Source organism: Syngnathoides biaculeatus, chromosome 13, assembly GCF_019802595.1.
Source record: "Syngnathoides biaculeatus isolate LvHL_M chromosome 13, ASM1980259v1, whole genome shotgun sequence".
In the NCBI taxonomy this organism is placed as follows: domain Eukaryota; kingdom Metazoa; phylum Chordata; class Actinopteri; order Syngnathiformes; family Syngnathidae; genus Syngnathoides; species Syngnathoides biaculeatus.
In genome coordinates, this window is record NC_084652.1 from 18773340 (window position 1) to 18797749 (window position 24410).

At 42.1% G+C, this 24410-nt stretch overlaps 1 protein-coding gene across 2 annotated transcripts in view; it reads right to left on the minus strand.

Annotated features, from left to right (window-relative positions):
• LOC133511099 (sodium channel protein type 4 subunit alpha-like) overlaps positions 1–24410 on the minus strand; it is a 68811-nt gene that overhangs the window by 26854 nt on the left and 17547 nt on the right. For both annotated transcript variants that reach the window (XM_061839720.1, XM_061839719.1), the window contains exons 6-17: positions 23828–23919; positions 23504–23746; positions 23348–23411; positions 15766–15907; positions 15349–15546; positions 15093–15275; positions 14594–14965; positions 12558–12687; positions 12215–12453; positions 11698–11871; positions 11109–11465; positions 2456–2863 (exon numbers count right to left, since the gene is read on the minus strand). In XM_061839720.1, the coding sequence (XP_061695704.1) occupies positions 2456–2863; positions 11109–11465; positions 11698–11871; positions 12215–12453; positions 12558–12687; positions 14594–14965; positions 15093–15275; positions 15349–15546; positions 15766–15907; positions 23348–23411; positions 23504–23746; positions 23828–23919 (2602 nt within the window). The remainder of the gene's footprint in view (positions 1–2455; positions 2864–11108; positions 11466–11697; positions 11872–12214; positions 12454–12557; positions 12688–14593; positions 14966–15092; positions 15276–15348; positions 15547–15765; positions 15908–23347; positions 23412–23503; positions 23747–23827; positions 23920–24410) is intronic.

The following is a 24410-nucleotide window of genomic DNA, read 5'->3' on the forward strand; positions in this document are numbered from 1 at the left end:
CTCCAAGCACGGTTAGTGGAATTATGGCCATAAAGTTCCATGTTGGTCTCATCTGACCACAAAACTTTCTCCCATGACTCCTCTGCATCATCCAAATGGTCATTGGCAAATTTAAAACAGGCCTTGACATATGCTGGTTTAAGCAGGGGAACTTTCCGTGTCATGCATGATTTCAAACCATGATCTCTTAGTGTATTACCAACAGTCCCTTTGGAAATCGTGGTCCCTGCTCTTTCCAGTTCATTGACCAAGTCCTTTCGTGTAGTCCTGGGATGATTCAGGGGTCTATTCAGGGGTACTGGAGAGGAGTTGTCCATCAGGAAGTCGAATCTCGGATTCAGGAGGAGCAATGTGGTTTTCGTCTTGGCCGTGGAACAGTGGACCAACTCTACACCCTCGGCAGGATTCATGCAGAGGAGTTTGCCCAACCAGTCTACATGTGTTTTGTGGACTTGGAGAAGGTGTTCAACCGTGTCCCTCGAGGAGTCCTTAGGGGGGGTTCTTCGGGAGTATGGTTTACCGAACCCCCTGATACGAGCTGTTCGGTCCCTATATAACGGTTGTCAGAGTTTGGGCTGCATTGCTGGCAATAAGTCGGACTTGTTTCCAGTGAGAGTTGGACTCCACCAAGGCTGCCCTTTGTCACTGATTTTGTTCATAACTTTTATGGACAGAATCTCTAGGCGCAGCCGAGGTGTAGCGTGTGTCTGGTTTGGTGGTGTCAGCATTTCATCTCTGCTCTTTGTGGATGATGTGGTTCTGTTGGCTTCATCAAGCCGTGATCTCCATCTCTCAATGGAGCGGTTCACAACCGAGTGTGAAGTGGCTTCCTCACCTTTTTCAGCATCATTGAGACCCCACGAGGTGATATCTTGCATGGGACTCCACTCCGATTGAGATTGACCTCACACATGGTGCATCTGATTCAGGATAATACATGGAGTGGAGGTGGACTTCTAAAAGCGGACTAACAGGTCTTTGAGGGTCAGAATTCTAGCTGATAGACAGGTGTTCAAATACTTATTTCAAGCTGTATCACACAAATAAATTGTTAAAAAATCCTACATTCTGGATTTTTCTTTTTGATTATCTCTCTCACAGTGGACATGCACTTATGATGAAAATTTCAGACCCCTCCATGATTTCTAAGTGGGAGAACTTGCAATGTAGTGTGGTGTTCAAATACTTATTTTCTTCACATTCTGCATGTTACATTTTAGCTTCACAGTAAAACAGTAAAAAGTGTGTACAAGATATGCTGCCAGCAGTCCAGACTTGTCTCACTTCATAATTTGTATGGCATTATGAAGTCCAAGATATTACAACTGAGACCACAGACTGTTCAACAACTAAAATTGTATATCAAGCAAGAATGGGAAATAATTCAATCCAGCCATTTATTGTCTGTTCCGCTTATCCTCTCGAGAGTCGCAGGCGTGCTGGAGCCTATCCCAACTCTCTTTGGGTGAGAGACAGGGTACACCCTGAACTGGTTGCCAGTCAATCGCAGGGCAGATATAAACAAACAACCATTCACACTCACCTTCACACCGGCAATTTGGAGTATTCAATTAACCTATCATGCATGTTTTTGGGATGTAAGAGGAAACTGGGCTACTCAAAGAAAACCCACGCAAGAACAGGGAGAACATGCAAACTCCACAGAGGCAGGGCCTGGATTTGAACCTGGGTCCTCAGAACTGTCAGGCAGATGTCCTAACCTGTCGCCCACCGTGTTGCCTGGGAAAGAGTTTCACCCCAAAAATTCCACAACTCGTGTTCTCAGTTCCTAAATGCTAATTGTGCTGTTATAAGGAAAGCTGATGTAACAAAGTGGTAAATATGCTCCTGTTGCAGCTTTTTGGAATCGTGTTGTTGGCATCAAATTCAGGAATCTCAAAATATTTCCACCCCCCCCCCCAAAAAAAAAAAAAACCTGAAGTAGATCAGTTTCAACATGTAATAGCTTATCTTTGTAATGTATTCAAACTAATATAGGTTGGAAAGGATTTTAAAAATCATTGCAGTGTTTTTGTTTACATTTCACACAATCTCTCAACTTCATTGAAATTTGAGTTTGTATATTGTGCAAATGAGTCATTTATCTTCTTTGTAATACTTCTCAGTAAACAATTAAACAGGTATTGCTCATAAAAAAACTTACAAAAAAGAATAATGTGAAAAAGAAAAAGCACAAGCTTACATTTTTGCTGTGGCTTAAGAACAAAAATCAACCTTCAGGACTCTGAGGTAGATGATGCAAACCACTCGCCACCATGCTACCCACAAAAAGTCGAGAAATAGTATAAAAATCACACTCTTATTATTAATTTTAAATTAGTGGATATATTGTTGCTCATAGTTCTTTTCTCTTTGTTGCCACAATTCAATGTGGTTGAGGATCATCTCAGTGTTTATTGAGTAGGAAAGAGCAAAACAAATTAGTCAAACTTACTTTGTTGTCTTCATCCTCTGATGACTCTGATATATCCTCCTCCTCCATAAATTCCACATCAGACTCTCCAGGTGCGATTGGAACAATAACTGTCAGATTTGGATTAGTCATATAGCTGTCCTCCTCCGGTATGATGTACTTCTCTCCATAGCATCCATAAATTCCACCGTTGCATTCCAGATGATTGCCAACAAGCTTGACTGCCTTACAGGTCTCTTTGGCTTTCTTCCGTCTGCATTTCAAAGTATGGTTGAAGAGGTGGATGATACTTGTGGCAAACCAAGAGAGACCAGAGTGGATGCGAGCGATGGCAATCTGGATGTTATTCAAATCGCCATCCTCATCCGGAGCTGACAGGTTGTCAGAACTGAAAGAACTGAGTAGCAAGGCGAGGAAGAGATTTAGTACCTGTTGGCAGACAACAAATACGTATTTGGTAGTGTCAAGAACATAGAAGGAAAACTTTTTCTACATAACAGAGATGAGTTGAAATGCGTTCTTTCGCTGTTTTTATTGGAACACTGCTTTTGACCATGCTGTTCTAAAAATGTCTCCAGGGCTGTGCAGAAGTGTCTGGTTTAAGTATTCAGTGGGTCACATTTTACATTTATATAACCAATTACCACTTATCCTTCTCAGGGTCATAGAGAAGCTAGTCACCAGTCATTTACCGTACATGGTCCTATTTACACTCACATTTTGCAACTAACACGCTATGTATATTTTTGCACTGCCACTTTCTTCCTAGTCCACATAATATAGATTAAAAACAAATTCTTATGTAACATTATAATATTCATAAACGTTCATAAATTCGTAAAAATATTGCACTACTATTGTTCTTTGTAGGCCTTTTTGTGTAGGCGTGCTTTTCTCTATTTGTCTCTTTGAAAACTTTACCTGGCTGATCAAACTTTATCTATAGACCGCTTTAAAGGTAATTTGAGCAAACTTGTTATTTCAGAACTATGCATCACTTTATCGATACCCAAAGGTAACTCGCCTATTAACAGTACATCAAAATCCATCAAACAGTTGTGACATTAAAGGCATACACATCCATTTTGCATGAATGATTTTGATATGTGAGAGGAAGCCAGTTTACCAGTGGTGAGATATGACCCCATGACCTTCGACTGTCGGCAGACATTCATGCCCCATACGCCTTCATGCTGCCTCTGTACCATAAATGCCGAACTATACCGCTCTATACCATACTATTAGTTCATTTAATTTGAAATGATTCATCTACAATGCTACGGCAAATGGTAAAATAAATCTCTTTGAGAAACTAGGCAATATTTTAGTTTTCCTTTTTGGCTCTAAGACAAACAGAAAATTCCAACCCATGATTGAGCCATTGTCCTGAGAATGACATTACCTGGATAAATGAAACTATTCACAGGTATATTTTAGTTATTTGATTATATTACCATAAATTGACATCATCTGAAGAAAATGTAATCCACCTGCATAACTCTACTGCCGCTTTTGTAGGTCAACCTATGTTCCTACCTCTTGTGGAAAAAAAGTGTTCACTGCCATTTCCATCCTTTTTGCAAAGTCTACCACCATCTGTATCTCAAAGTTCCCTTCCTGGATTGTAACTTTAATGCATATCCATTGGTATCTACTAGATCAATACTGGATATTTTACACCAAGACAGTGTTCCATATGACTCCCTGTGCTTGATTTCAACTATTGTAAAGTCAAGTTTCCTCACATCCAACTTCCAAGTAATCTGTCTACAAGCTTAGAGAGCATCAGCAGGAAAAACACACTGCACTGTATGTACACATGCACATTTGCATGTGATTGTGCACAGTTGGTGCACAAGGATCAACTTTAGCCAGTCAGAGATGGGGAGCATGAGCAGTTGATTAGTGATGAATGACCTTTGCCTTTATCACCACTTAAGCACACGGGATAATCTCTTGGATAAACAGCTTTCCCACGATTTATGCACAGAAGACGTTTCTGTTCTCTAAACAAGGTATACTGTCATCATATGGTTTTTGCTCTAACAAGGTAATAGAGTCACTAGTCCAATCTCGCAGGTCCAGACAAGAAGTAATAAAGTGTGGCTTCCAAGTATTTGAAAATCCTGATCTTGGACTGGTTTAAATTTACCATGGATTTGACAAAAACTTGTCAAATACAGTAATGTATCGTGGCACTCTATTTCTTAAACAGCATTGTCTTTTTTTAATTAATTAGGTGTTAAATTTGTTTTCCCAATCATAATGGTAAGTACAGTAAATTGAGAGGAATTTTGAAGCTAATTGAATTCGACAAATCAGATTTATTTGAGATGATGGGATTAACAGTGGGGCAAATAAACATTTAACGGTAAAGAGAGCACAACCATAATTCTACACTCATAACCTTGCTCAACCAAAGCAGTTATAATTCATTGTAAGTGTTGTGTGAATAAAGCTCAGATTTCACCATAATGGTTTAAATAGTATTTGATGATGAATTGCATGGATTTGCAAAATATCTATTTCTTAAAACTGGCAGGAAGCAAAACGTCATGATTCTAATTCTGTTGAAGTCTTACACAAAATGAACAATAAAATGGAGGATAAGACAAATGGATTATCCATCCATCCATTTTCTTAACCGCTTATTCTCACAAGGGCGCAGGGAGTGCTGGAGCCTATCCCAGATGTTAACGGGCAGGAGGCGGGGTAAACCCTGAACTGGTTGCCAGCCAGTCACAGGCAAATGGATTGTTATTTAATAAAATATGTTGTAATCGATGCATCACTGTATTGTGTGTAAATAATGAGAATGTGATACAAATAAATATTTTAACAACCAGACTATATTCTACAACAGTTCTATCAATCTTCTTCTTTTCCTTTCGCCTTGTCTCGTTAGGGGTCACCACAGCGTGTCATCTTTTTCCATCTAAGCCTATCTCGTACATATACCTCTCTAAGACTCACTGTCCTCATGTCCTCCCTCACAACATCCATCAACCTTTTCTTTGGTCTTCCTCTCGCTCTTTTGCCTGGCAGCTCCTTCCTCAGCACCCTTCTACCAATATACTCACTCTTTCGGCTCTGGACACGTCCAAACCATTGAAGTCTGCTCTCTCAAACCTTGTCTCCAAATCATTCAATTTTGGCTGTCCCTCTAATGAGCTCATTTCTAATCCTATCCAACCTGCTCACTCTAAGGGAGAACCTCAACAACTTCATTTCTGCCACCTCCAGTTCTGCTTCCTGTTGTCTTTTCATTGCTAATCTGTACATCGTGGCCGCCCTCACCACTGTTTTATACACTTTACCCTTCATCCGAGCAGAGACTCTTGTGTCACATACAACACAGGACACCTTCCGCCAACTGTTACACCGTGCTTGGGCCCTTACCACACTCATCATTGCCCTGTATTGTTGACCCCAAGTATTTGAAGTCGTCCAACGTCGCTATCTCTTCTCCCTGGAGCTTCACTCTTCCCCCTCCACCCATTCTCATTCATGCCCATATATTCTGTTTTACTTCGGTTATTCTTCATTCCTCTCCTTTCCCGTGCGTGCCTCCATCTTTGTAATTGTTCCTCCGCCTGCTCCCTGCTTTCACTGCAGATCACAATATCATATGCGAACATCATGGTCCAAGGGGATTCCAGTCTAACCTCATCTGTCAGCCTATTCATTACTACAACAAACAGGAAGGGGCTAAGAGCGGATCCCTGATGCAGTCCCAACTCCACCTTAAACTCTTCTGTCGCACCTACAGCACATATCACCGCTGTTCTGCTGCCATCATACATATCCTGTACTATTCTAACATATTTCTCCATTCCTGGATTGTAACTTTAATGCATACCCATTTGTATCTACAACAGTTCTATCAATACCAATTTAAATTATGTGATTATACTGAGTAAAAATCCTTCTACTGTTGTCGACAAAAACTTCTGTGATTTGATCTTAGTTTGTACAGAACTATTTTCATTCATGTTAGCTTACAGGACACAATTGGACAAAATAAGTATCCAAATAAAGTACATTGCATTGGCACCAAAAGTCATTTACAGAACAATCTGATAGCGTGCATATTTTGCAAAGTATTTTCCATTGTGCATGAAAGTCTGTTGTAAAGGCTGAAATGACAGCAAAAATACTATATGGCCTTGGCTGATTTTTAGTTGAGCACTTAGGTCACAATTTCACTCATATGGCTTAACTCTTTTGCAGATGCTAAAGCATTCAGCCATGCTGTACATGAGGCACAGCAGTTTACATGACGTGCTCATAATACACACGGTATATTGAACAGTACTGTACTATTCTGTATTGCACTGTATATTATGTGACTTGGAGAGCACAAAATTTGTTTTTGTCATCCCGACTATCTGGTTTGAAATCTCATGCAGAACAGTTGGAACGAGTCTATCAAACTATTCCACGTTTAAACAGAAGGAAAGATATCCAAAATCACAAGTTATACAGGTACTTTTTTTCCCACTGATTATTGATAGGCCATGTTCTCATTCTATGGAATCAGCACTCCTCATTGAGGAGAGGCCTAGGACCACAAAAACATTTCAAATATACAGTATAGTAATCAGATATTAATAATAATAATAATAATCTTTCCAGAACACAGTCTTAAAAGGCCCCGTAGCTCAGTGGTTAGAGCACAGGTTTGGTAAACCAAGGGTTGTGGGTTCATATCCCACTGGGGCCTCTACTCCCTGAGAAGGGTTGCGTCAGGAAGGTCATCTGGCGTAAAAATTGTGCCAAACATATATGTGCGTTCATCTGAGATGACACGCTGTGGCGACCCCGAAAGGGACAAGCCGAAAGAAACCATCCATCCAGAACACAGTCTTAATGTTTGAGAGAGATTCTGGAACACACTTAAATCCGACAAACCCAAGACCAGCAACATTTGTATTTTTCCAAAGACTCTCCATCTATTAATCATATCATGTAACATTTGTTGTTTGAAACCTTCATCTTAACATTCAAAAACAATCATTAAAAGAGTACCGGTAAACATCAGGCCTTGTAGTTCTTTCTCAGGAACCGATACAATCTTATTACTCCTGATGGGGTTGGTATCCCAAAACATGAACTCATTACTTTTGAAAGTTACACTCAAGTGTGAGGAGATATTTAACAGCAGTCATTTTTACGTAGTCCACCTTTCGCTCAATGTTAGCTGGGATAACCCGCAACCCTTGTGAGCATAAGCGGAAATGGACATGGACATCTTAATGCAGTCTTGTGTAATTCATGAACTCGTCCATATTATGGGTGAACATTTCATTTTCATTCAATAGAGCGCAAGGTTTCCTCAGACAAAACAGGCCAAAACAGACTGAAAAGGAGTGTCATATGTTGGAGGATAAACGCAGGATAAACAGTATTTGGCAACCCCAGCCACCAACAGTCACATGGCCACATAGGTCATCAAAATGTGATGCATGGCTGGTGGGAAAAAAAGGGCTTCAACTGACTGCATGATGAGAAGGACGACTGCCTCTCCCTCCCTAAATGACACAATATCATCCAATGATAATTTTCAAGAATTTTATGAGAAGGTCTCTGAGGATTCCCGAGAAAGAAATCTGACATTTTTGACTAAGGTTCGTGTGCTTGGTTCCATCCAGCCTTCCTTTTACTGTACAGCTTATCCTCACTCGGGTCGCGGGTTTGCTGGAGCCGATTCCTGCCGGCTCTGGGTGAGAGAACCCTGAGCTGGTCGCCGACCAATCACAGGGGACATTTAAACATACAACCATTCACACATTTACACCTACCGATTTAGAGTTTTCAATGAACTGTTTTTGGGCTGTGGGAGGAAACCGGACTACAGGGAGAAAAGCCACACAGGCATGGGAGAAAATAACTCCTCACAGCCAAGACCGAGTTTTAAGTGTGAGGCAGATGCAGTCACCAATTGTTAACCGTGCCGCCACCCACTGGGTTTCAAAACCCAATACGGACTTCAACTTGCAGCACAGTGGACGACTGGTTAGAGTGTCTGCCTCACTTCTGAGGCCCGGGGTTCAAATCTCATCCCTGGCTCTGTGGAGTTTGCATGTTCTCCACGTGGGTTCTCTCCGGGCATTCTGGTTTCCTCCAATGTCCCAAAAACATGCAACAATTAGAGACTAAATTGATTGTGAGTGCAAATGGTTGTTTGTTTATATGTTCCTTGGCAACCAGTTTAGGCTGTACCTCGCCTCCTGCCTGAAGATGGCTGAGATAGGCTCCCGCACTCCAGAGACCCTTGTGAGGATAAGCTGAGCAGAAAAAACATTGATGCATCGAACCAAGTGGACAAACTTTACACAAAAATATGAGATTCCTTTCTCTGGAATCCTCAGCGATTATAGATAATGAATAAATGGAATTCAACAGCAAAAAATAAAATGGCACATTGATTTAAAGAACCGGCTAGCCTTAAAAGTATTTGTAAGTCAATAATTGTGTGTATGACTAAGTGACATTGTTTGTTTGCACATTAAAGACTACATTGTCATGATAAATAGCCTGAATCTCCCTTGCAGAGTGTGGGCGGCGCTTTGTTCCTCTTTTATCCCTCCCTCTCCAGCACTGATCACCTCCTCACCTCAGCACCTGGGTTCAATCAGCTTTCACGATTACCTGCATTTTAGCCTGGCAGTTCCAGAATTCCAGCACCAGAGTATTTGTGCACCTTCGTGATACACCAGCTGAGGAGCTGACTCCTTGCTCATGCTTTTGCTTTTGGAAGAAAATTATTCAATTATCTGTACATTTACATACAGAGGCCCCATAGCTCAGTGGTTAGAGCATTGGTTTGGTAAACCAGGAGTCGTGAGTTTGTATCTCACTGGGGCCTCTACTCCCCAAGAGGGGTTGTGTTAGGAAGGTCCCCAGTGTAAAAACTGTGCTAAACAAATACAAGCGTTCATCTGAGATGCCACACTCTGGTGACCTGTAATGGGACAAGCCAAAAGAAACTTGGTATCTGTGCATTTACATACCCTTTCATTTTGTCTTTCTTCTCCAGTGCCTACATGTGTCTCATGCTACAGCGCCCAGCTCATTCTTGCTCATGGTCCAGCCACCTGTGAAATCCCTGCTCGTACGGACCAATATCGTGCCTTAGAACCCTTGACCTTACGCTCCCTCCAAATGAATCCCTACCAATTGTCTGACTCTGCTTTTCAGTCATATTTAAAACCATCTGGTTTATGAGCATCTTGGAATATTCTGGCCATCGTGGACCCAATTACTTCTCAAGTGTTGATGGAAGTGTTAATTCACTAAGGCGCCCACATTGGACTACAGGATAAAATTCTCAAGGAAATAATGGACTCAGTCAGCATTCTCACACAGAAAATATTCCTCATATATGCTCTGATACACCTTGGCAACCCCGACCTTTTGGAACCCCCATGAACACTCCTCGTGACACCATTCCCACCCCCCAAGTCCCCCTCCCCGAGAAAGAACCTTGGTTCTTGTCTCCAGTTTTCATTGAACCGTTCTCCGGTGTTTGATTTACAAATGCTAAGTTCTGTACAGGTCTGGCAGTCCTTTCATCATCTAGACGGACCACAAAATTCTTACCTAGTTCATTTCCATTAAGCCTCTGAACTCCAGGCAAGCTCATTGATTATCTCTGCATTTACTTACGTATTCTATCCCTACATTTTTCTCCTGCTACGCTGCCTGCCCCAACCGGACTCTACCAAGGGCACTTGCCTGCTCATGCTCCAGCCTCCTACACAGTCCCTGCTCCCAAAGACCAATATCACGCCCTGGAATTCTTGACCTCACGCTCCCTCCCAAGAAACCCCTACCAAGAGCTTCATCTATCTCTGCTTTTGGGTCCAGGTTAAAACAATTTTATTTAAAACTGACACATAAAGTCCTGTGATTGTTTGAATTCCTCTTTAAAAAAAAAAAAAAAGGAAAAAAAATACCATTCAAACAACAGCTTTTCATGTTTTTGAGACAGTAGAATTAAAGTTGCAGCTGCTTCCTCGTGTGGACTGAATGGGTGGCAACAATTGGGAAAAGATAGTATTTTGAGGATAAAAATGGCAGCAAGATTTTTTAAAATGTACTATGAACAACTGTAGTTTAACTTTGGAATGGTGAACTTGGTTTAATGAACTAAACTTGTTTATCTTAAAATTTGGGATGACGTACTTCACGTAGAAAGTTACATTGGGAACACAGTGTTTATAGTTATAATACAACTTTATTGTCATCTCTGTTACTTTATTTTTTGTTGTTTTTCTGACTTTTTCTCCAACATCATGGATTGTGAAGAGTGATGTTTTTGGGTTATTCTCATGTTATCATTTCATAATTCACAGCCCAATGAAAGTTAATTTAAAACAGTTATAGCGTCTACAGATGCATAGCAGAGTGGTACTAGCATTTACTGTAGATTCTTGTGCTTTTATGAGTTCTCTTCAGGTTATAAATTTCCTCTCACAATCAAAAAACATTCATGAAACTCAAACCTGGCAATTTAACTGTTTGTCTGTACAAATACGTTTGTGCTGCGATTGACTAGTGAGCAGCACCCTGCCTCTCAAGTCAACAGGGATAGGCTCCTGCTTCTCTGAACAGGATAGCTGGTACATTAGAACACAGATGGGTCGAAAATGTGACAGATTTAAGTACTCACAACCAAATTCCCAATGACCATGACCAGCATGAACACCAGGATGCAGAGAGGTTGCCCAGCTACTTCCATACAATCCCACATGGTCTCAATCCACTCGCCACACAGCACCCTGAACACAATCAGGAAGGAGTGAAAGAAGTCCTTCATGTGCCAGCGAGGAAGCTGACAGTCATGAGAGATCTTGCACACACAGTCCTGGTAGTTCTTGCCAAACAGCTGCATGCCCACTACAGCGAAGATGAAGACGATGATGGCCAACACCAGTGTAAGGTTTCCCAGAGCGCCGACTGAGTTGCCAATGATTTTTATTAGAGTGTTTAGGGTGGGCCAAGACTTTGCCAGTTTGAAGACACGTAACTGTTCAAGACAACAAGGTTGAGAAAACGTGACATTGGAACAACTTCGATCTTTACTATTAATGCCAGATGAAAAACTACTCTAGACAGTTGTGCAATCTCATGTTTACTGTAAATTAATAACATCATGTGAATCCAAATGTTTATATTGCATTTGCACAATTATTAAATGAGGAAATTTAATAAACTCAGTACTGTACAATAGTTCTTGCAGAACTCAAAGAAAGAATTACCAGTCTGAAGGAGCGAAGAACAGATAGCCCCTCAACATTGGAGAGCCCCAGCTCCATCAGACTTAGGCAAACAATGATGCCGTCAAAAATGTTCCAGCCCTGTTGGAAGTAATAGTAAGGGTCCATGGCGATCAGCTTCAGGACCATCTCTGCAGTAAAGATCCCTGTGAACACCTAAGAGCACATGTACATGTAGCATCATTACTATGGAAGATGAAGAAAGAAAATATCAATTTTAGCAATGTGAGCATTTACGAGTGGTTAAATTAATCCTGTAGTTAGTAGTCAATGAAATTCTACTCATCAGCGGCAACCTTTTCAATTTTTCAATTTGCTATTAACTATTCCCTCGTTGTTTTCTGTTGAGTCCTCCTTTTTGCATTTACCATCATCATCCATGCAAACTAAATGCTAAAAGATCATCTATATAGCATTAGCTCCTTATGGATATGTTGTTAGATGAGTCAATTTAGCATACATTCCCCATCTTTAACTGTCTGAAAAAACACATCCTCACCAAATTTCCCACAGAGAGCATGGTGTTGAACTCCTCAGTCATGGGGTAGTGTTCCAGGGCCATGAAAAGGGTGTTCAACACAATACATATGGTGATACCAAGGTCAAGGAAAGGATCCATCACCATCAACTTGACCCATTCCTTCAGTTTCAGCCACCAGGTGCAACAGTCCCATATCAGGTACTTCTTGGCAAAGGTATACCAACACGGGTGGCACTTTTGTCTGGACTCTTCCAGCTCTGCAAAACCAAAGTGAAATGTTAGTCATTTTCTTCATGATACTGCAGTACCAATAATTAACATTGGAACATTTTACTAGAGAGAATACTTTATCAAAACTAACCATCCATGGCATCACTGAAAAAGCTGACAGAGCTTAGTCCTCTTTTTCTGCATACAGGAGGATGTTCAGTCACTGTGGGAGATGGCTGAAGTAGAGGCCTTTGGATGTTGTCCCGTTCACTGGTGGGCTTCTGTGGGGCAGATTTTAATCACACCAATAAGATACTATAATACTTCTACTGAGTAAACAATAGATACTCATGGCTCTATATTTATGACAAGCGCAATGTCAGTGCTGCACTTGCCGTAACTCTATGAGGAGGCGGACTAGATGTACTTTTGGTAATTTTCTGGACCAGGGTACAGACAGTGACATTGGCACAGCCAGTCAATATTCTGTAGGGTGACCAACATTTTGGTGATATCCCTCTGAAACCATTTGCCAGTGGGGAGGGTTGAAACTGATGAATTAATTATCAACCTCGATACCAAACATCAACAAGGGTAAGGGGGATGTAGATGCTACCCTTTTTTTGTTGGTATCTTTAGGCACTTTACAAACAAAACAAAAATTCCCAAATTAGCAACAAAAACAGACATGATACGGTGAACACCAAACTGGCCACCCCCTGGCTCCACCCCTGACTGGCGTATTTAAATGTGGGATGTCTGCACTGGTCTGGGAGTAGTTAAAGATGACTTCAATCCAGTCCAATCAAAGTGATTTCTCTCATTCTCTGTAAAAGCGTCGTAATAATCATGTATGGAGATGTCTCCATATTTTAAAATGGACAGAGCAACTGTGCATGACCGGAGCATTGAACCCTATTAAATACAGATTGACCTGGTGAAAACCCCCACTGACTTAAATATGTCCATGAATGTCATGCATCCTTATCTCCTCCAATGAAAGTTCTTTGAAACCCACATTAATAATAATAATAATAGTAATAATAGTGCATTCTCAATTTATTTATTTCCACAATGATTAAGAGGGTTTGAAGTTTAAATAAATCCATCCACCACTTCTGAGGATTTTCCTGCAGATACCCTGGACAAATTAATCAAAACCACAATAGATCACCTCCACTGAACCTTAAACGTGATCCCAGTTGGCAGAAGTTCAGACCAGTGGTCTCAAACTCAGTTTGTAACAGGCCGCTGGATATGGGGTCTGTGTCACACATAGTAATCAACACAAAAGGGTTTCAAGTATTAAAATAATCCATTCATCCATTTTCTGAGAGGGTGCGGGGTACACCCTGAACTGGTTGCCAGCCAAATGCAGTGCATATAGAGATAGACAAAATTTGCACTCACAATCACACCAAGGGGCAATTTAGAGTCTCCAATTAATGCATGTTTTTGGGATGTGGGAGGAAACCGGAGTGCCCGGAGAAAACCCACGCAGGCATGGAGAGAACATGCCAACTCCAGACAGGCCGGGCCAGGATTTAAATTCGGGTCCTCACAACTGTGAGGCCAATGCTTTATTTAATGAGTCAGAAAAAAAGTGCAGGGGACACTAAATATTAGCAACAATGCCAAGTGGGACAGTAGTAACGACCCTTTGCACCTATGTCATTGCACTGGACTATCCCTCTAATGAATTCTCTAACTGCTCTAAATGCTAGGAGATTATGCATCCTCACACAACCTTGCACAACTGTGAGTTCTTATAAGGAAAAAAAAAGTTCCCTGTTAGTCCCCAATTAACTGTCTATTGTCCTTCATTCTTGTTAGTTCATTTGTTCTGTTCTTCGCACTCAACATGTTTGCCATACTCAGGCGGGACCAATTACCTTAGACAAATTCCTTGTGTGTTGTTACATACTTGGCCAATAAAGACGATTTTGATTCTGATTCTGATATCATCCCGCAACCCTCAATTAACTCCCTGGCCAAGAGTTTGAGACCACTCGTATAGATGGACTTTCTGACATCAGAATATCACTCTGCCAAGAGCATATCCAAGAATAAACCCCTGCATTACTGACTTGCTCCACAAAATCATCAAACACGGTGGCACAAAAATCAAAATGTGGCAGCTTTTACACCAAAGTACACCTCCCCGGCAACAAAAAAGAAAGCCCTCACTGTGTCCTCCTTGATCCTCTCCATGCTGTAAGCGGGCAGGGAGCTAAGGGTCTGTGGCCCCCCTATAATGACTCCATTGTGGTCAAGGGAAACGTTGAGCCGTCCATTTACGGTGAGACTGGGGGTGAAGACTTGGGAGCAGTGGCTCCTCACACTGCCTGTTCTCCTCTTCCAGTGTGTTGCAGTTGAACTCGTGCGGCTTCTAAAAGCGTCCCCAGGGATGCTGTACTCGTCATCCCCAAAGTCAGCCTCGGAGTTGTTGCGCACCCGGAATGAGCTGAAGATGCTAATCTGGCTTCCTCGCCTGGTACTCAGAGGGTGAGAGGAGAGGGTGGCCAGAAGGGGGTGGGCTGGCAGGGGAGACAAAGGAGGCTACACAGACAGATAAATGTGTTCTAATTAGTGGTGCACATAATAACCAATTTAAACACAATAATTGATATGTTTGTATTTGGAACTTTATCTAGTAATCAGTGCACAGATTGGCTGCATGAGGTACCTTTGGTTCATCTAGTGGGTCAAGCTTGTCTTCAACTTCCTCTGCAGTTTCTTCTGATAAGGTCCTGTGAGATCGCCTCCTTTTAGTGCTGCAACGCCTCATACTTCCTAACTTGGCACAGAATGGAGACAACTCCGGGGACAAGATGGAGTCGGTATCCTGCACTTGCCTTTTTGCTGCCAGCTTCACACAGAGAGTAACTACGTTAAAACGTAACGACATGCAAATCCTCTCCGACTGTTTGCTCAGCACATACTCTTTGCTCACGACGGAGATGCTCCATGGCCATTTGAAACTCCCTCTCCTTCTGCCAGGCCTCAGCAATGGTCGCCTGATTCTGCTCCTCATAGGCCATGGCGACAACAGCTAGGATCAGATTGACCAGATAGAAAGAGCCCAGGAAAATAACCAGTACAAAGAAGACCATGTAGGTCTTTCCAGCTGAACGAAGAGTCTTGAAGATGGAAAGACACAAATCCATTCAGGATAAATTTGCAGAGTTTAAATAATGAATTTCAGATGTTTACTTTTAAATGGGCAATTTATGAGTGGGTGAAATCTACAGCACAATACACTGTGTCAACAAGGCCTGAATATACGATTGATTTTACATTTACTAGACTGAGCAGTTTAGATTAGTAGAATAATGATGAATTGAAAAACGAAAATGAACCTGATGAAATAGCTTTTCCCAGTAGTCTTGTGTCATGAGACGGAAAAGTGCCAGAAAAGCCCAGCCGAAAGTATCAAAGCTGGTGTAGCCATAGTTTGGATTTCTTCCAACCTTTAGGCAGTCAAACCCTTCTGGACACTTCCTGTAATGGAAATGTACATAGAAATTATTAAAGGACAGTCTGGATTTGCAAAGCCAGCACACAATTAAATCAAAAGCATCTGGCACAGATACAGTATACCGTATCTATGATATCGTGTGTGCCGCTGTAACGGGGTTAAAAACATCAACATTCAGCCTTGTGGCCTTTGACTTGGCAGCAGAGAGAAGCAGGCGACTAAGTAAGTCTATATCACTGTTATCATCACTATTATTTCAACTGAGGAGGGCACTTGAAATTCATCCCACTCTGCTGCACTAAAATGCACTACAGCAAAAGAGATTATATGTCAAGCCAGATGGATGTCAAACAGAGGTTCAAATATTTTTCAGGTCGTTGCCTCCATTTCTGTTCTTCATTGTCACCATGGTGGCATTACAGCAAATATTTAGGTCTGGCAGCAGAGAACGGGCCGGGTTGCCATGTCAATCTGAGTGCAGAACAATTTCATAATGACTGTGAAACAGCTGGGCAAAGAGCGCTCCTGTGAGAACAGCTGGACATCTCAGCAACAACCAGCCGGCTGGGGGGGAATGCTCACTTATATGCAATAGTGAGGACACAAGAGGCTTCATCATCATCATCATCATCATCGTCATCATCATCTCTTACCTTTGCTGCAATTCTCAACACATGAGACCAGAAATGAGGTAACATTGGACAAATACCAGTCTACTACATACACTTCTCGACAACAAGTTACTGTATATAGGTAATAATATCCATCCATCCATCCATCCATCCATCCATCCATCCATCCATCCATGCATCCATTTTCTTAGCCGCTTATCCTCACAAGGGTCGCGGGAGTGCTCCAGCCTGTCCTAGCCGTCAATGGGCAGGAGGCGGGGTATACCCTTAACTGGTTGCCAGCCAATATGCAGGGCACATGGAGACAAACAACCGCATTCCCAATCACACTTAGGTGCAATTCAGAGTGTCCAATTAATGTTGCATGCTTTGGGATGTGGGAGGAAACCAGAGTGCCCAGAGAAAACCCATGCAGGCTCGGTAAGAACATGCAAACTTCATAAAGGAGGCCTGGGATTGAACCCGGGTTCTCAGCACTGTGAGGCCAACGCTTTACAGCTGCTTCACCGTGCTGCCTATGTAATATATATATATATATATATATATATATATATATATATACACACACACACACACAGATTTCCTATAGATCCTATGTTAAACCTGTAATCTAATGATTACAAAGACCTTTAGGAAATGTTCTGTTGCAACAAAAGAATAATGCTTATTTTTGCAGGATGGAAAATGGATGGATGAATTAATGGATATACAGAACTGTATATTTTAGCATTTTTCAAGATCACATTTCAAAGGGGCTCTACGTATATTATTTTGTACCAACTGATGATTTGTCACAGAAGCATGAAAAGTGGTGCAAAGATTAAAATGAGAACATACACTTTGTGAAAGGTGTACAGTGGGTTGAAATCCTGGCCCCACCTGTGTGGAGTTTGCATGTTTTCCCCATGGCTGCGTGGGTTTTCTCTGGGCACTCTGATTTCCTCCCACATTCCATAAACATGCAACACCAATTGGAAAGTCTAAATTTCCCTTTGGTGTGACTGTGAGTGCAAAGGGTTGTTTGTTTATATATATATATATATATATATATATATATATATATATATATATATATAATATATATATATATATACACATATATATATATAACCGAATGTGTATTGACCCTGCGTTGAATGTGCACTCTTGTAGCCTAGTAGTATCTGTGCAGGCTTGTCTGCGTGTGTTTGTGTCATAGCCTATCCAAAGCTTTAATTTGGAAATCTACTCAGGGATTACTTGTTGGAATACACTCAAAAGATTAAGCATCCTCTATGTTTTACGTCCTCCATCCTGACCTGCTTAATATCTTGTCTCCACAGCTAGCCTCAGGAAGTTCCGTCAAAATAACACAGTAGCTGATGATCACTTTGTTCATAAAATATGTTATCAATGAGGATAACAAAGGGACAAAAAAATATCAGTATTTTCCAGGCTTTGCTTTTGCCATTTTTTTGTCAACTTGTAATACATAAAAAAAAGAACAGTATGCTCATACAGTATTTGCATGTGGAGATTTTGTCACTCTTGTTTTTTCCACACAGTCTTAAAGACACACAAGCAAAACAGAATGAAAGATTAAAACCTTGATATGCGTGCCAGTGAACTTGTTCCAGAAAAGGCGTGAGCACAATCAACAAAAACAGCACAGCAGTAACTTGTAGGTAAACTGTAGAACAGCTGGATCGGTCTGATCTTACTGACCTAAAATGATGCTGTTTCCCCTTTAATGCCCTTAAGCGTATCTGCTTTTCCCTCTGAAATGAACACAAGTCACTGAGTCAGATTTTACTTCTTAGGAGATTAAGTCCCTGTGCTTTTTTGGAGGATAGGTGAGGGGGGAGAGATTAAAATAACAACATTCAAGCCTGACTGATCCCCATGGAAACGGGGAAATAACCTCCAACGTCATGCCTTAAATAATAATTAAATTAAAACCGCTGTATTGCTGTCTTTATCAGATCTCAGTTGAGTTTAAAATGTTCAACTCCCTACCCAGATCGAATATCTATAACAATACTCATACAAATATGGATTTGTTTATGTTTCTGCTCGTTTGTCAAAGTGCCTGTTAATTGTCCGTAAAGTTGAGAATAAGCATATATTTTGTTATTTTATGCATTGTATTTTTACACACATTCTTTACACTTGTATGAGATGACTTAAATAAACTTAAATCATAAAACACTGTCTGCACATTTAATATTGTTTTTATGATGAAACCCTGGAATGAATAGTTTCTATTTCTATTTTCTGTGGAACATTTTATATTTGACCTTTAGGGTTGTACTGCATAATCAAATATTTGAAAAGGTTACTTGAAGGCAATGGTATCACTCTATTTTTTGCTTTTATTCCTTGAACTGTCACCACTGAACTGTGTTGAAGCCACATCCCAAAAACATGTGTCAGTTGGACACTCTAAATTGCCCTGCGGTGCGACTGCTGTTTGCCTCCATGTGCCCTGCGATGGGCTGGAAACCAGTTCAGGGTGTACCCCACCTTATGCCCGAAGACAGCTGGGATGGGCTCCAGCACTACTGCGGCGCTTGTGAGGAGAAGCTCAGATAATGAATGGATGTTAACATTGGTTGTTTTGCTTTTCGCCACAATACTAAACTGAACTAAACATCTCACTTGATGATAGTTCATGAATTTGTCTTGAGCTAACTCCACACACAAGCAATACTTAACTCGCCAAAATGTTAAAAAAACAACAGATTCAAGCCTTTGTCAGCTTTAAAAACAAGCAAACAAAAAACATTGCTTCAAAACAGGAGTATTCTATTGCAAGATCATTCTTAGTAGTGGTGTGACAAATTTGCGATCTTTCTTTACGCATATTGAAGGTCAGGTTTGGGGGCACTAGCTTTAACTGGGACTCCTAGACTTGCATGCATTAAATAGAGACTATAGTGAACCTAGGTGTGATCGTGAGTGTGAATGGTTGTTTGTTTCTATGTGCCCTGTGATCAATTGGCAACCAGTTCAGATTGTACCCCGCCTCCTGTTCGAAGATAGCTGGGGTAGGCTCCAGCACTCCTGTGACTCTTGTGAGGATAACCATCTCACATATGGGACAAATCGACTTTTGTGCTCATCACGAATTGTCCAATTGGCTTGTGTTTGATTGTGGGGGACGATGCTGATCCGACCTGACAAGCACAAATGTATTGTCTGGCAGAATCTACTTTCAGAAGGAGTTTCATCTCCCACCTCTGGCAGAACTTCACCCACATCCAGGATGAGGGATATTCAGTTGAGTGGACCATTTTTCTTGGATGACCAGAGCTAGAGCTGAAAGGTGGTCATTGCCTGTTGTGGGAGCAATTCCCAAACCTGTTGACGGACACCAGCAGTGAGGGATGGCATCAAGCTGAAGAAGGAGTACTATTGGCCCTTTTTGTCCTGTGGGATTCCTGAGGCTGGATACCTGCTGGCCAAGCAGAACGCTGTTTTGATGTTCACTGGGGTAAAAATGTGGGCATTAGAGGTGTTCGGTGAGGCCATGGAAATTGAATTCTGGGTGGCTTTGAGGAAATTATGGTCCATCATCCAGCATCTCACTAGGGGGAGCCGGTGCACCATCAACACTGTGTAAACTGGGTATGTGGCACCGTTGACCTTGACTCGGGACTTTGTGAATCCGAGATGAATACTTCGAAGACCTGCTCAATTCCACAGACATGCCTTCCCATGAGGAAGCATAGTCAGGACTTTCTAATGCAGGTTCTCCTATCTCTGGGGATGAGGTCATAGATGTGGTTAAAAATCTCCTAGGTTGCCAGGCCCCCGGTGTCGATGAAATTCCCAAAGTCTCTGGATGTTATGGTGCTGTCCGGGTTGACACGCATCTGCAACATCGTGTGGACATCCAGGACAGTGCCTCTGGATTGAGGGTGTGTTCCAACTACTGGGTGATCACACTCCTCAGCCGACCTGGTAAGGTCCATTCAGGGATGCTGGAGAGGAAGGTCCATTGGGAAGTTCCCTCTGAGATTCAGAAGGATGAGGATGGTTTTTGTCCTGCCCGTGGAACAATGGACCAGCTCTACACCCTCAGCAAGGTCATCGAGGGTGCGTGGGATTTTGCCCAACCAATCTACATGAGTTTTGTGGACTTTGAGAAAGCATTCGATCATGTTCCTTGCGAAGGAGAACTGGACACTGATGGGGCTGTTTAGTCCCTGTACAAGCAGTATTGGAGTGTGGTCCACTTTGCTGGCAATAAGCCGGACTTGTTAACGGTGAGGATTGGACTCCACAAAAATCTTCCCTTTATCACCGATTCTGTTATAACTTATATGGACATCATTTCTGACACAGTCGAGGTGTAGAGGGGATTCGTTTTGATGGCCTCATCTCTACATTTCGCAGATGATGTGGTTCTGTTGGCTCCATCAAGCTGTGAGCTCCAGCTCTCACAAGAGTGGTTCACAGCCGAGTGTGGAGTGGCTGGGAAGAAAATTAGCACCTCCAAATCTGAGTCCATGGTCTTCATCTAGAAAAGGGTGCCATGGCCTCTCCAGGTGGGGGATGAGATCATGCCACATCTGGAGGAGTTCAAGTATCCTGGTCTCTTTTTCATGAGTGACGGAAGAATGGAGTAGGCGATTGAGAGGCATATGGGTGCAGCGTCTGCACTCATGTGGACTTTGTTGTGGTGTCCATTGTGGTGAAGAAGGAGCTAAGCCAAAAGGCTCCCGATATATATTCCTACCCTCCCTATGGTTTAGAGCTGTAGGTCATGATCATAGGTGAGGGTAGGAAAGGAGATCCCAAATATAAAAGAGACTAAAATTCATTTTCTCCACAGGGTGTCCGGGCTCTCCCTTGGATTTAAGTTGAAAAGCATCATCCAGGTGGACTAGGAGTAGAGTCACTGTTCCTCCACATTGAGAGGAGCCAGATGAGGTGGGTTGATTAGGAAGCCTCCTGGACGCCTCCCATGTAAGGTGTTCTGGGCATGTTGGAGGAGGAGACCCCGGGGACGACCCAAGACACGCTGCAAAGTCTCCATCTTCAGCTGGCCTGGGAACGCCTCAGGATCCCCCCCCAAAACCCAGAGAAATCCATTCAGGGACAGGGAGAACATGCGAACTCCACATAGGCGGGGCCAGGATTTGAACACCCAATCCTCTGAACTGCGAGGCAGATGCTCAAACCAGTCGTCTACCGTGCCACCAGCACTGAAGTCCAGTAACAAAACACTGCTCAAGTTCTGTTGAGGAGGGGCCCATTCCTCCCAATCACACCCTTCCATATTTCACTGTCATTGCTCACGTAAGCAATGAAGTTCCCCAGTAGAACCATGGAGTCTGCAGTGGGTGCACTCTCCAGCACGTCCTCGGGGGACTCCAAAAATGAACTGGCAGGTACTCTGAACTGCTGATTAGGCTACCCTTTAACCACAGTGTGAACCACAGTGGCAAGAAGTATACCCCCACTTGTTCAGCCCTCTTAACCGTGGACAACTGCAGCGTTGAAGCAAGTCAAACCCCTCTCAAGGTGACCAATACTGTACCGGAGCCCAAGCCGTGTGTGGAGTCTAACTTGACTATATGTAGACGGAACCTCTTGAGCTCACACCTCCTCTTGAGCTCCTTCTATGTCAGAGAGGGGACATTCCACACACCTAGAACCATCGTCTGTAGCTGGGGATTGGACGGCAAAGGTCCCCACCTTCAGCCATCACCCAGCTCACTTTGCAGCCGACGTCTATGGCACCTCCCACAGGCGCTGAGCCCCATGGGAAGGTGAGTAAGAACCATTATGCAATAAGTTCATTGATCAACTCTGTCAATCTCATGCCACATTTAAATTGCATGGATTAAAATGGAATCAGATGCATTATTTGTTGTTGCTTATTTAAAACATGGCAAATGTTCAGGCTGAACCACCATCAGATAATAAAAAATACAGTACGTGTTCAGAACTTCCATGAAAGAAAAAGATTCGATTCACCTAAAAAAAAAAAAAAGGCATTTGTGAAAGCAGGAATTCAGATTGACACAGATGGGTATTTAGTTCATTATAACCCCTGAACTGGGGCTGGCATGGGGAGAGTCATCCAGTTGTGCTTGTTTCAAAAGCCTTTGCAGATTTATAGGATTATTCTGTATGTAGGCTGAGTAGCAATATTTGGATGGTGTCACACATTTCCTGTGACTGGCACAGTGCGACACCAGAAACAGTCCTTCACTGCAGGTAGGATCATTGCACATGTTGATGTGTTCTCATGACATCTGATACCTCATATATTTAAATTGCTTATGGACCAATTTTGTTTGAGTAATAGCTGTGTGTTGTGTGCTTGCAATTAGGTCCAATGCACTTAAAAGAACTCAAACTGCAAAATTTCTTTTCACAATCACAGCAGCAGAATATCAATCAATCAATCCAATGATCCACTGATCCAGTCCACTCTGGTTCAACCTCATCATTACGTGGAGCTTTTGAGATGATGAAATCCCCAAAGATTCCTCTCTCTCCAGCTGGCATCTCCATTCCTCTCGGTGCGGGGTGCCAGTGGTACTATGGTGATAATCCACACTGCATGTCGTCTTGTGCATAGCCTCTCACGCGATAACACTCCCTCACAACCCCACCCCACCCCCAAGTCCCTCTGACAAGATCACTCCTCTATACATTATGTCGTGGACGAAAATATAGTGCCACAAGATCTCGTTTTTCTATCTCTTTGTGCTGGTTCTGTAAAGACTATTTGCACCAAGCCTGGGGCCCATAAACATGACACGCATGTAATCAAAAGCCACTAGATGTTCTACTATTACATAACATCATGCAAATGATTTACAAGTTTCAACTTACCCTGCATCACTGCCATATCCACATATCAAAGCATCCTTTGCTCCTTCAACTTTGTAAAAATTATCTAAAGGAAATGGGAACAAAAAGAGGATTCACTTAAGTGTCATATTTTATCCAGAGAAATCAGTATATCACAACATAACGGTTTGAAATTACCTTCACTGGTGAGAAAGTCTTCCCTGGAACTCCAGGTTCTGTTGTTGCAGATGAAAGATGTATTCGGACTGTAAGAGGAATTGATGCAGTGTGTGATGCTGCGAACGCACTTTTGTCGCAAAAGCCCCATGAAAAGCTGCAGGCCAATGAGGGCAAACACACTGAGACAAAAGACGGTCAGGATCATCACATCGGCTAGCTTTTTCACAGACTGGATCAGAGCTCCTACGATCGTCTTCAGACCTGCATGGATGAGGCTACTCAATTGGTGCACAGCTGGAATGAATGACAGCAGATGTCAAACGGGTTGGAACTGTGTATTACCTGGTATAACTGATATGGTTTTTAGGGCTCGGAGCACTCTGAAGGTTCTTAGTGCAGATACATTGCCGAGGTCTATAAATTCTGTCACATAACTGAAATTAGAAGAAAAGATCACAACAGTGATTGATTCATCAAAGCTACAGCTTCATTTTACATGAATCAAGTCCATAATATTGCAATTGGGACATTAGATATATTTTGAATGAAAGGTCATACTACTACTCATACAGTCATACTTTACAAATTGTGTTTTTTCGACCAGTGATTCTCAACTACTGTGAGTTGGTACATTTCTGCGTCATGAGGAATCATTTTGGTGAAATGATCCAATTTCACTTAGTTGGTCTAAAAACCGTTGTTAATTTATTTCAAATAATGTCTCCTTGTTCATCTGTCTGTGTCAGTTACAAATAGTGACAAGCAGAACGATTCCATTTCTCTCACTAGATGCCAAAAAGGCTACGTGTTCAAATAAACAAGCCCAGATATAATAACGCATATTGATCAAGTAAATTTGGGAGTAAATTCAGACAAGATCATCATTATTTCACCATACTGTACTTTGTACTGTACTTTTTGTGAC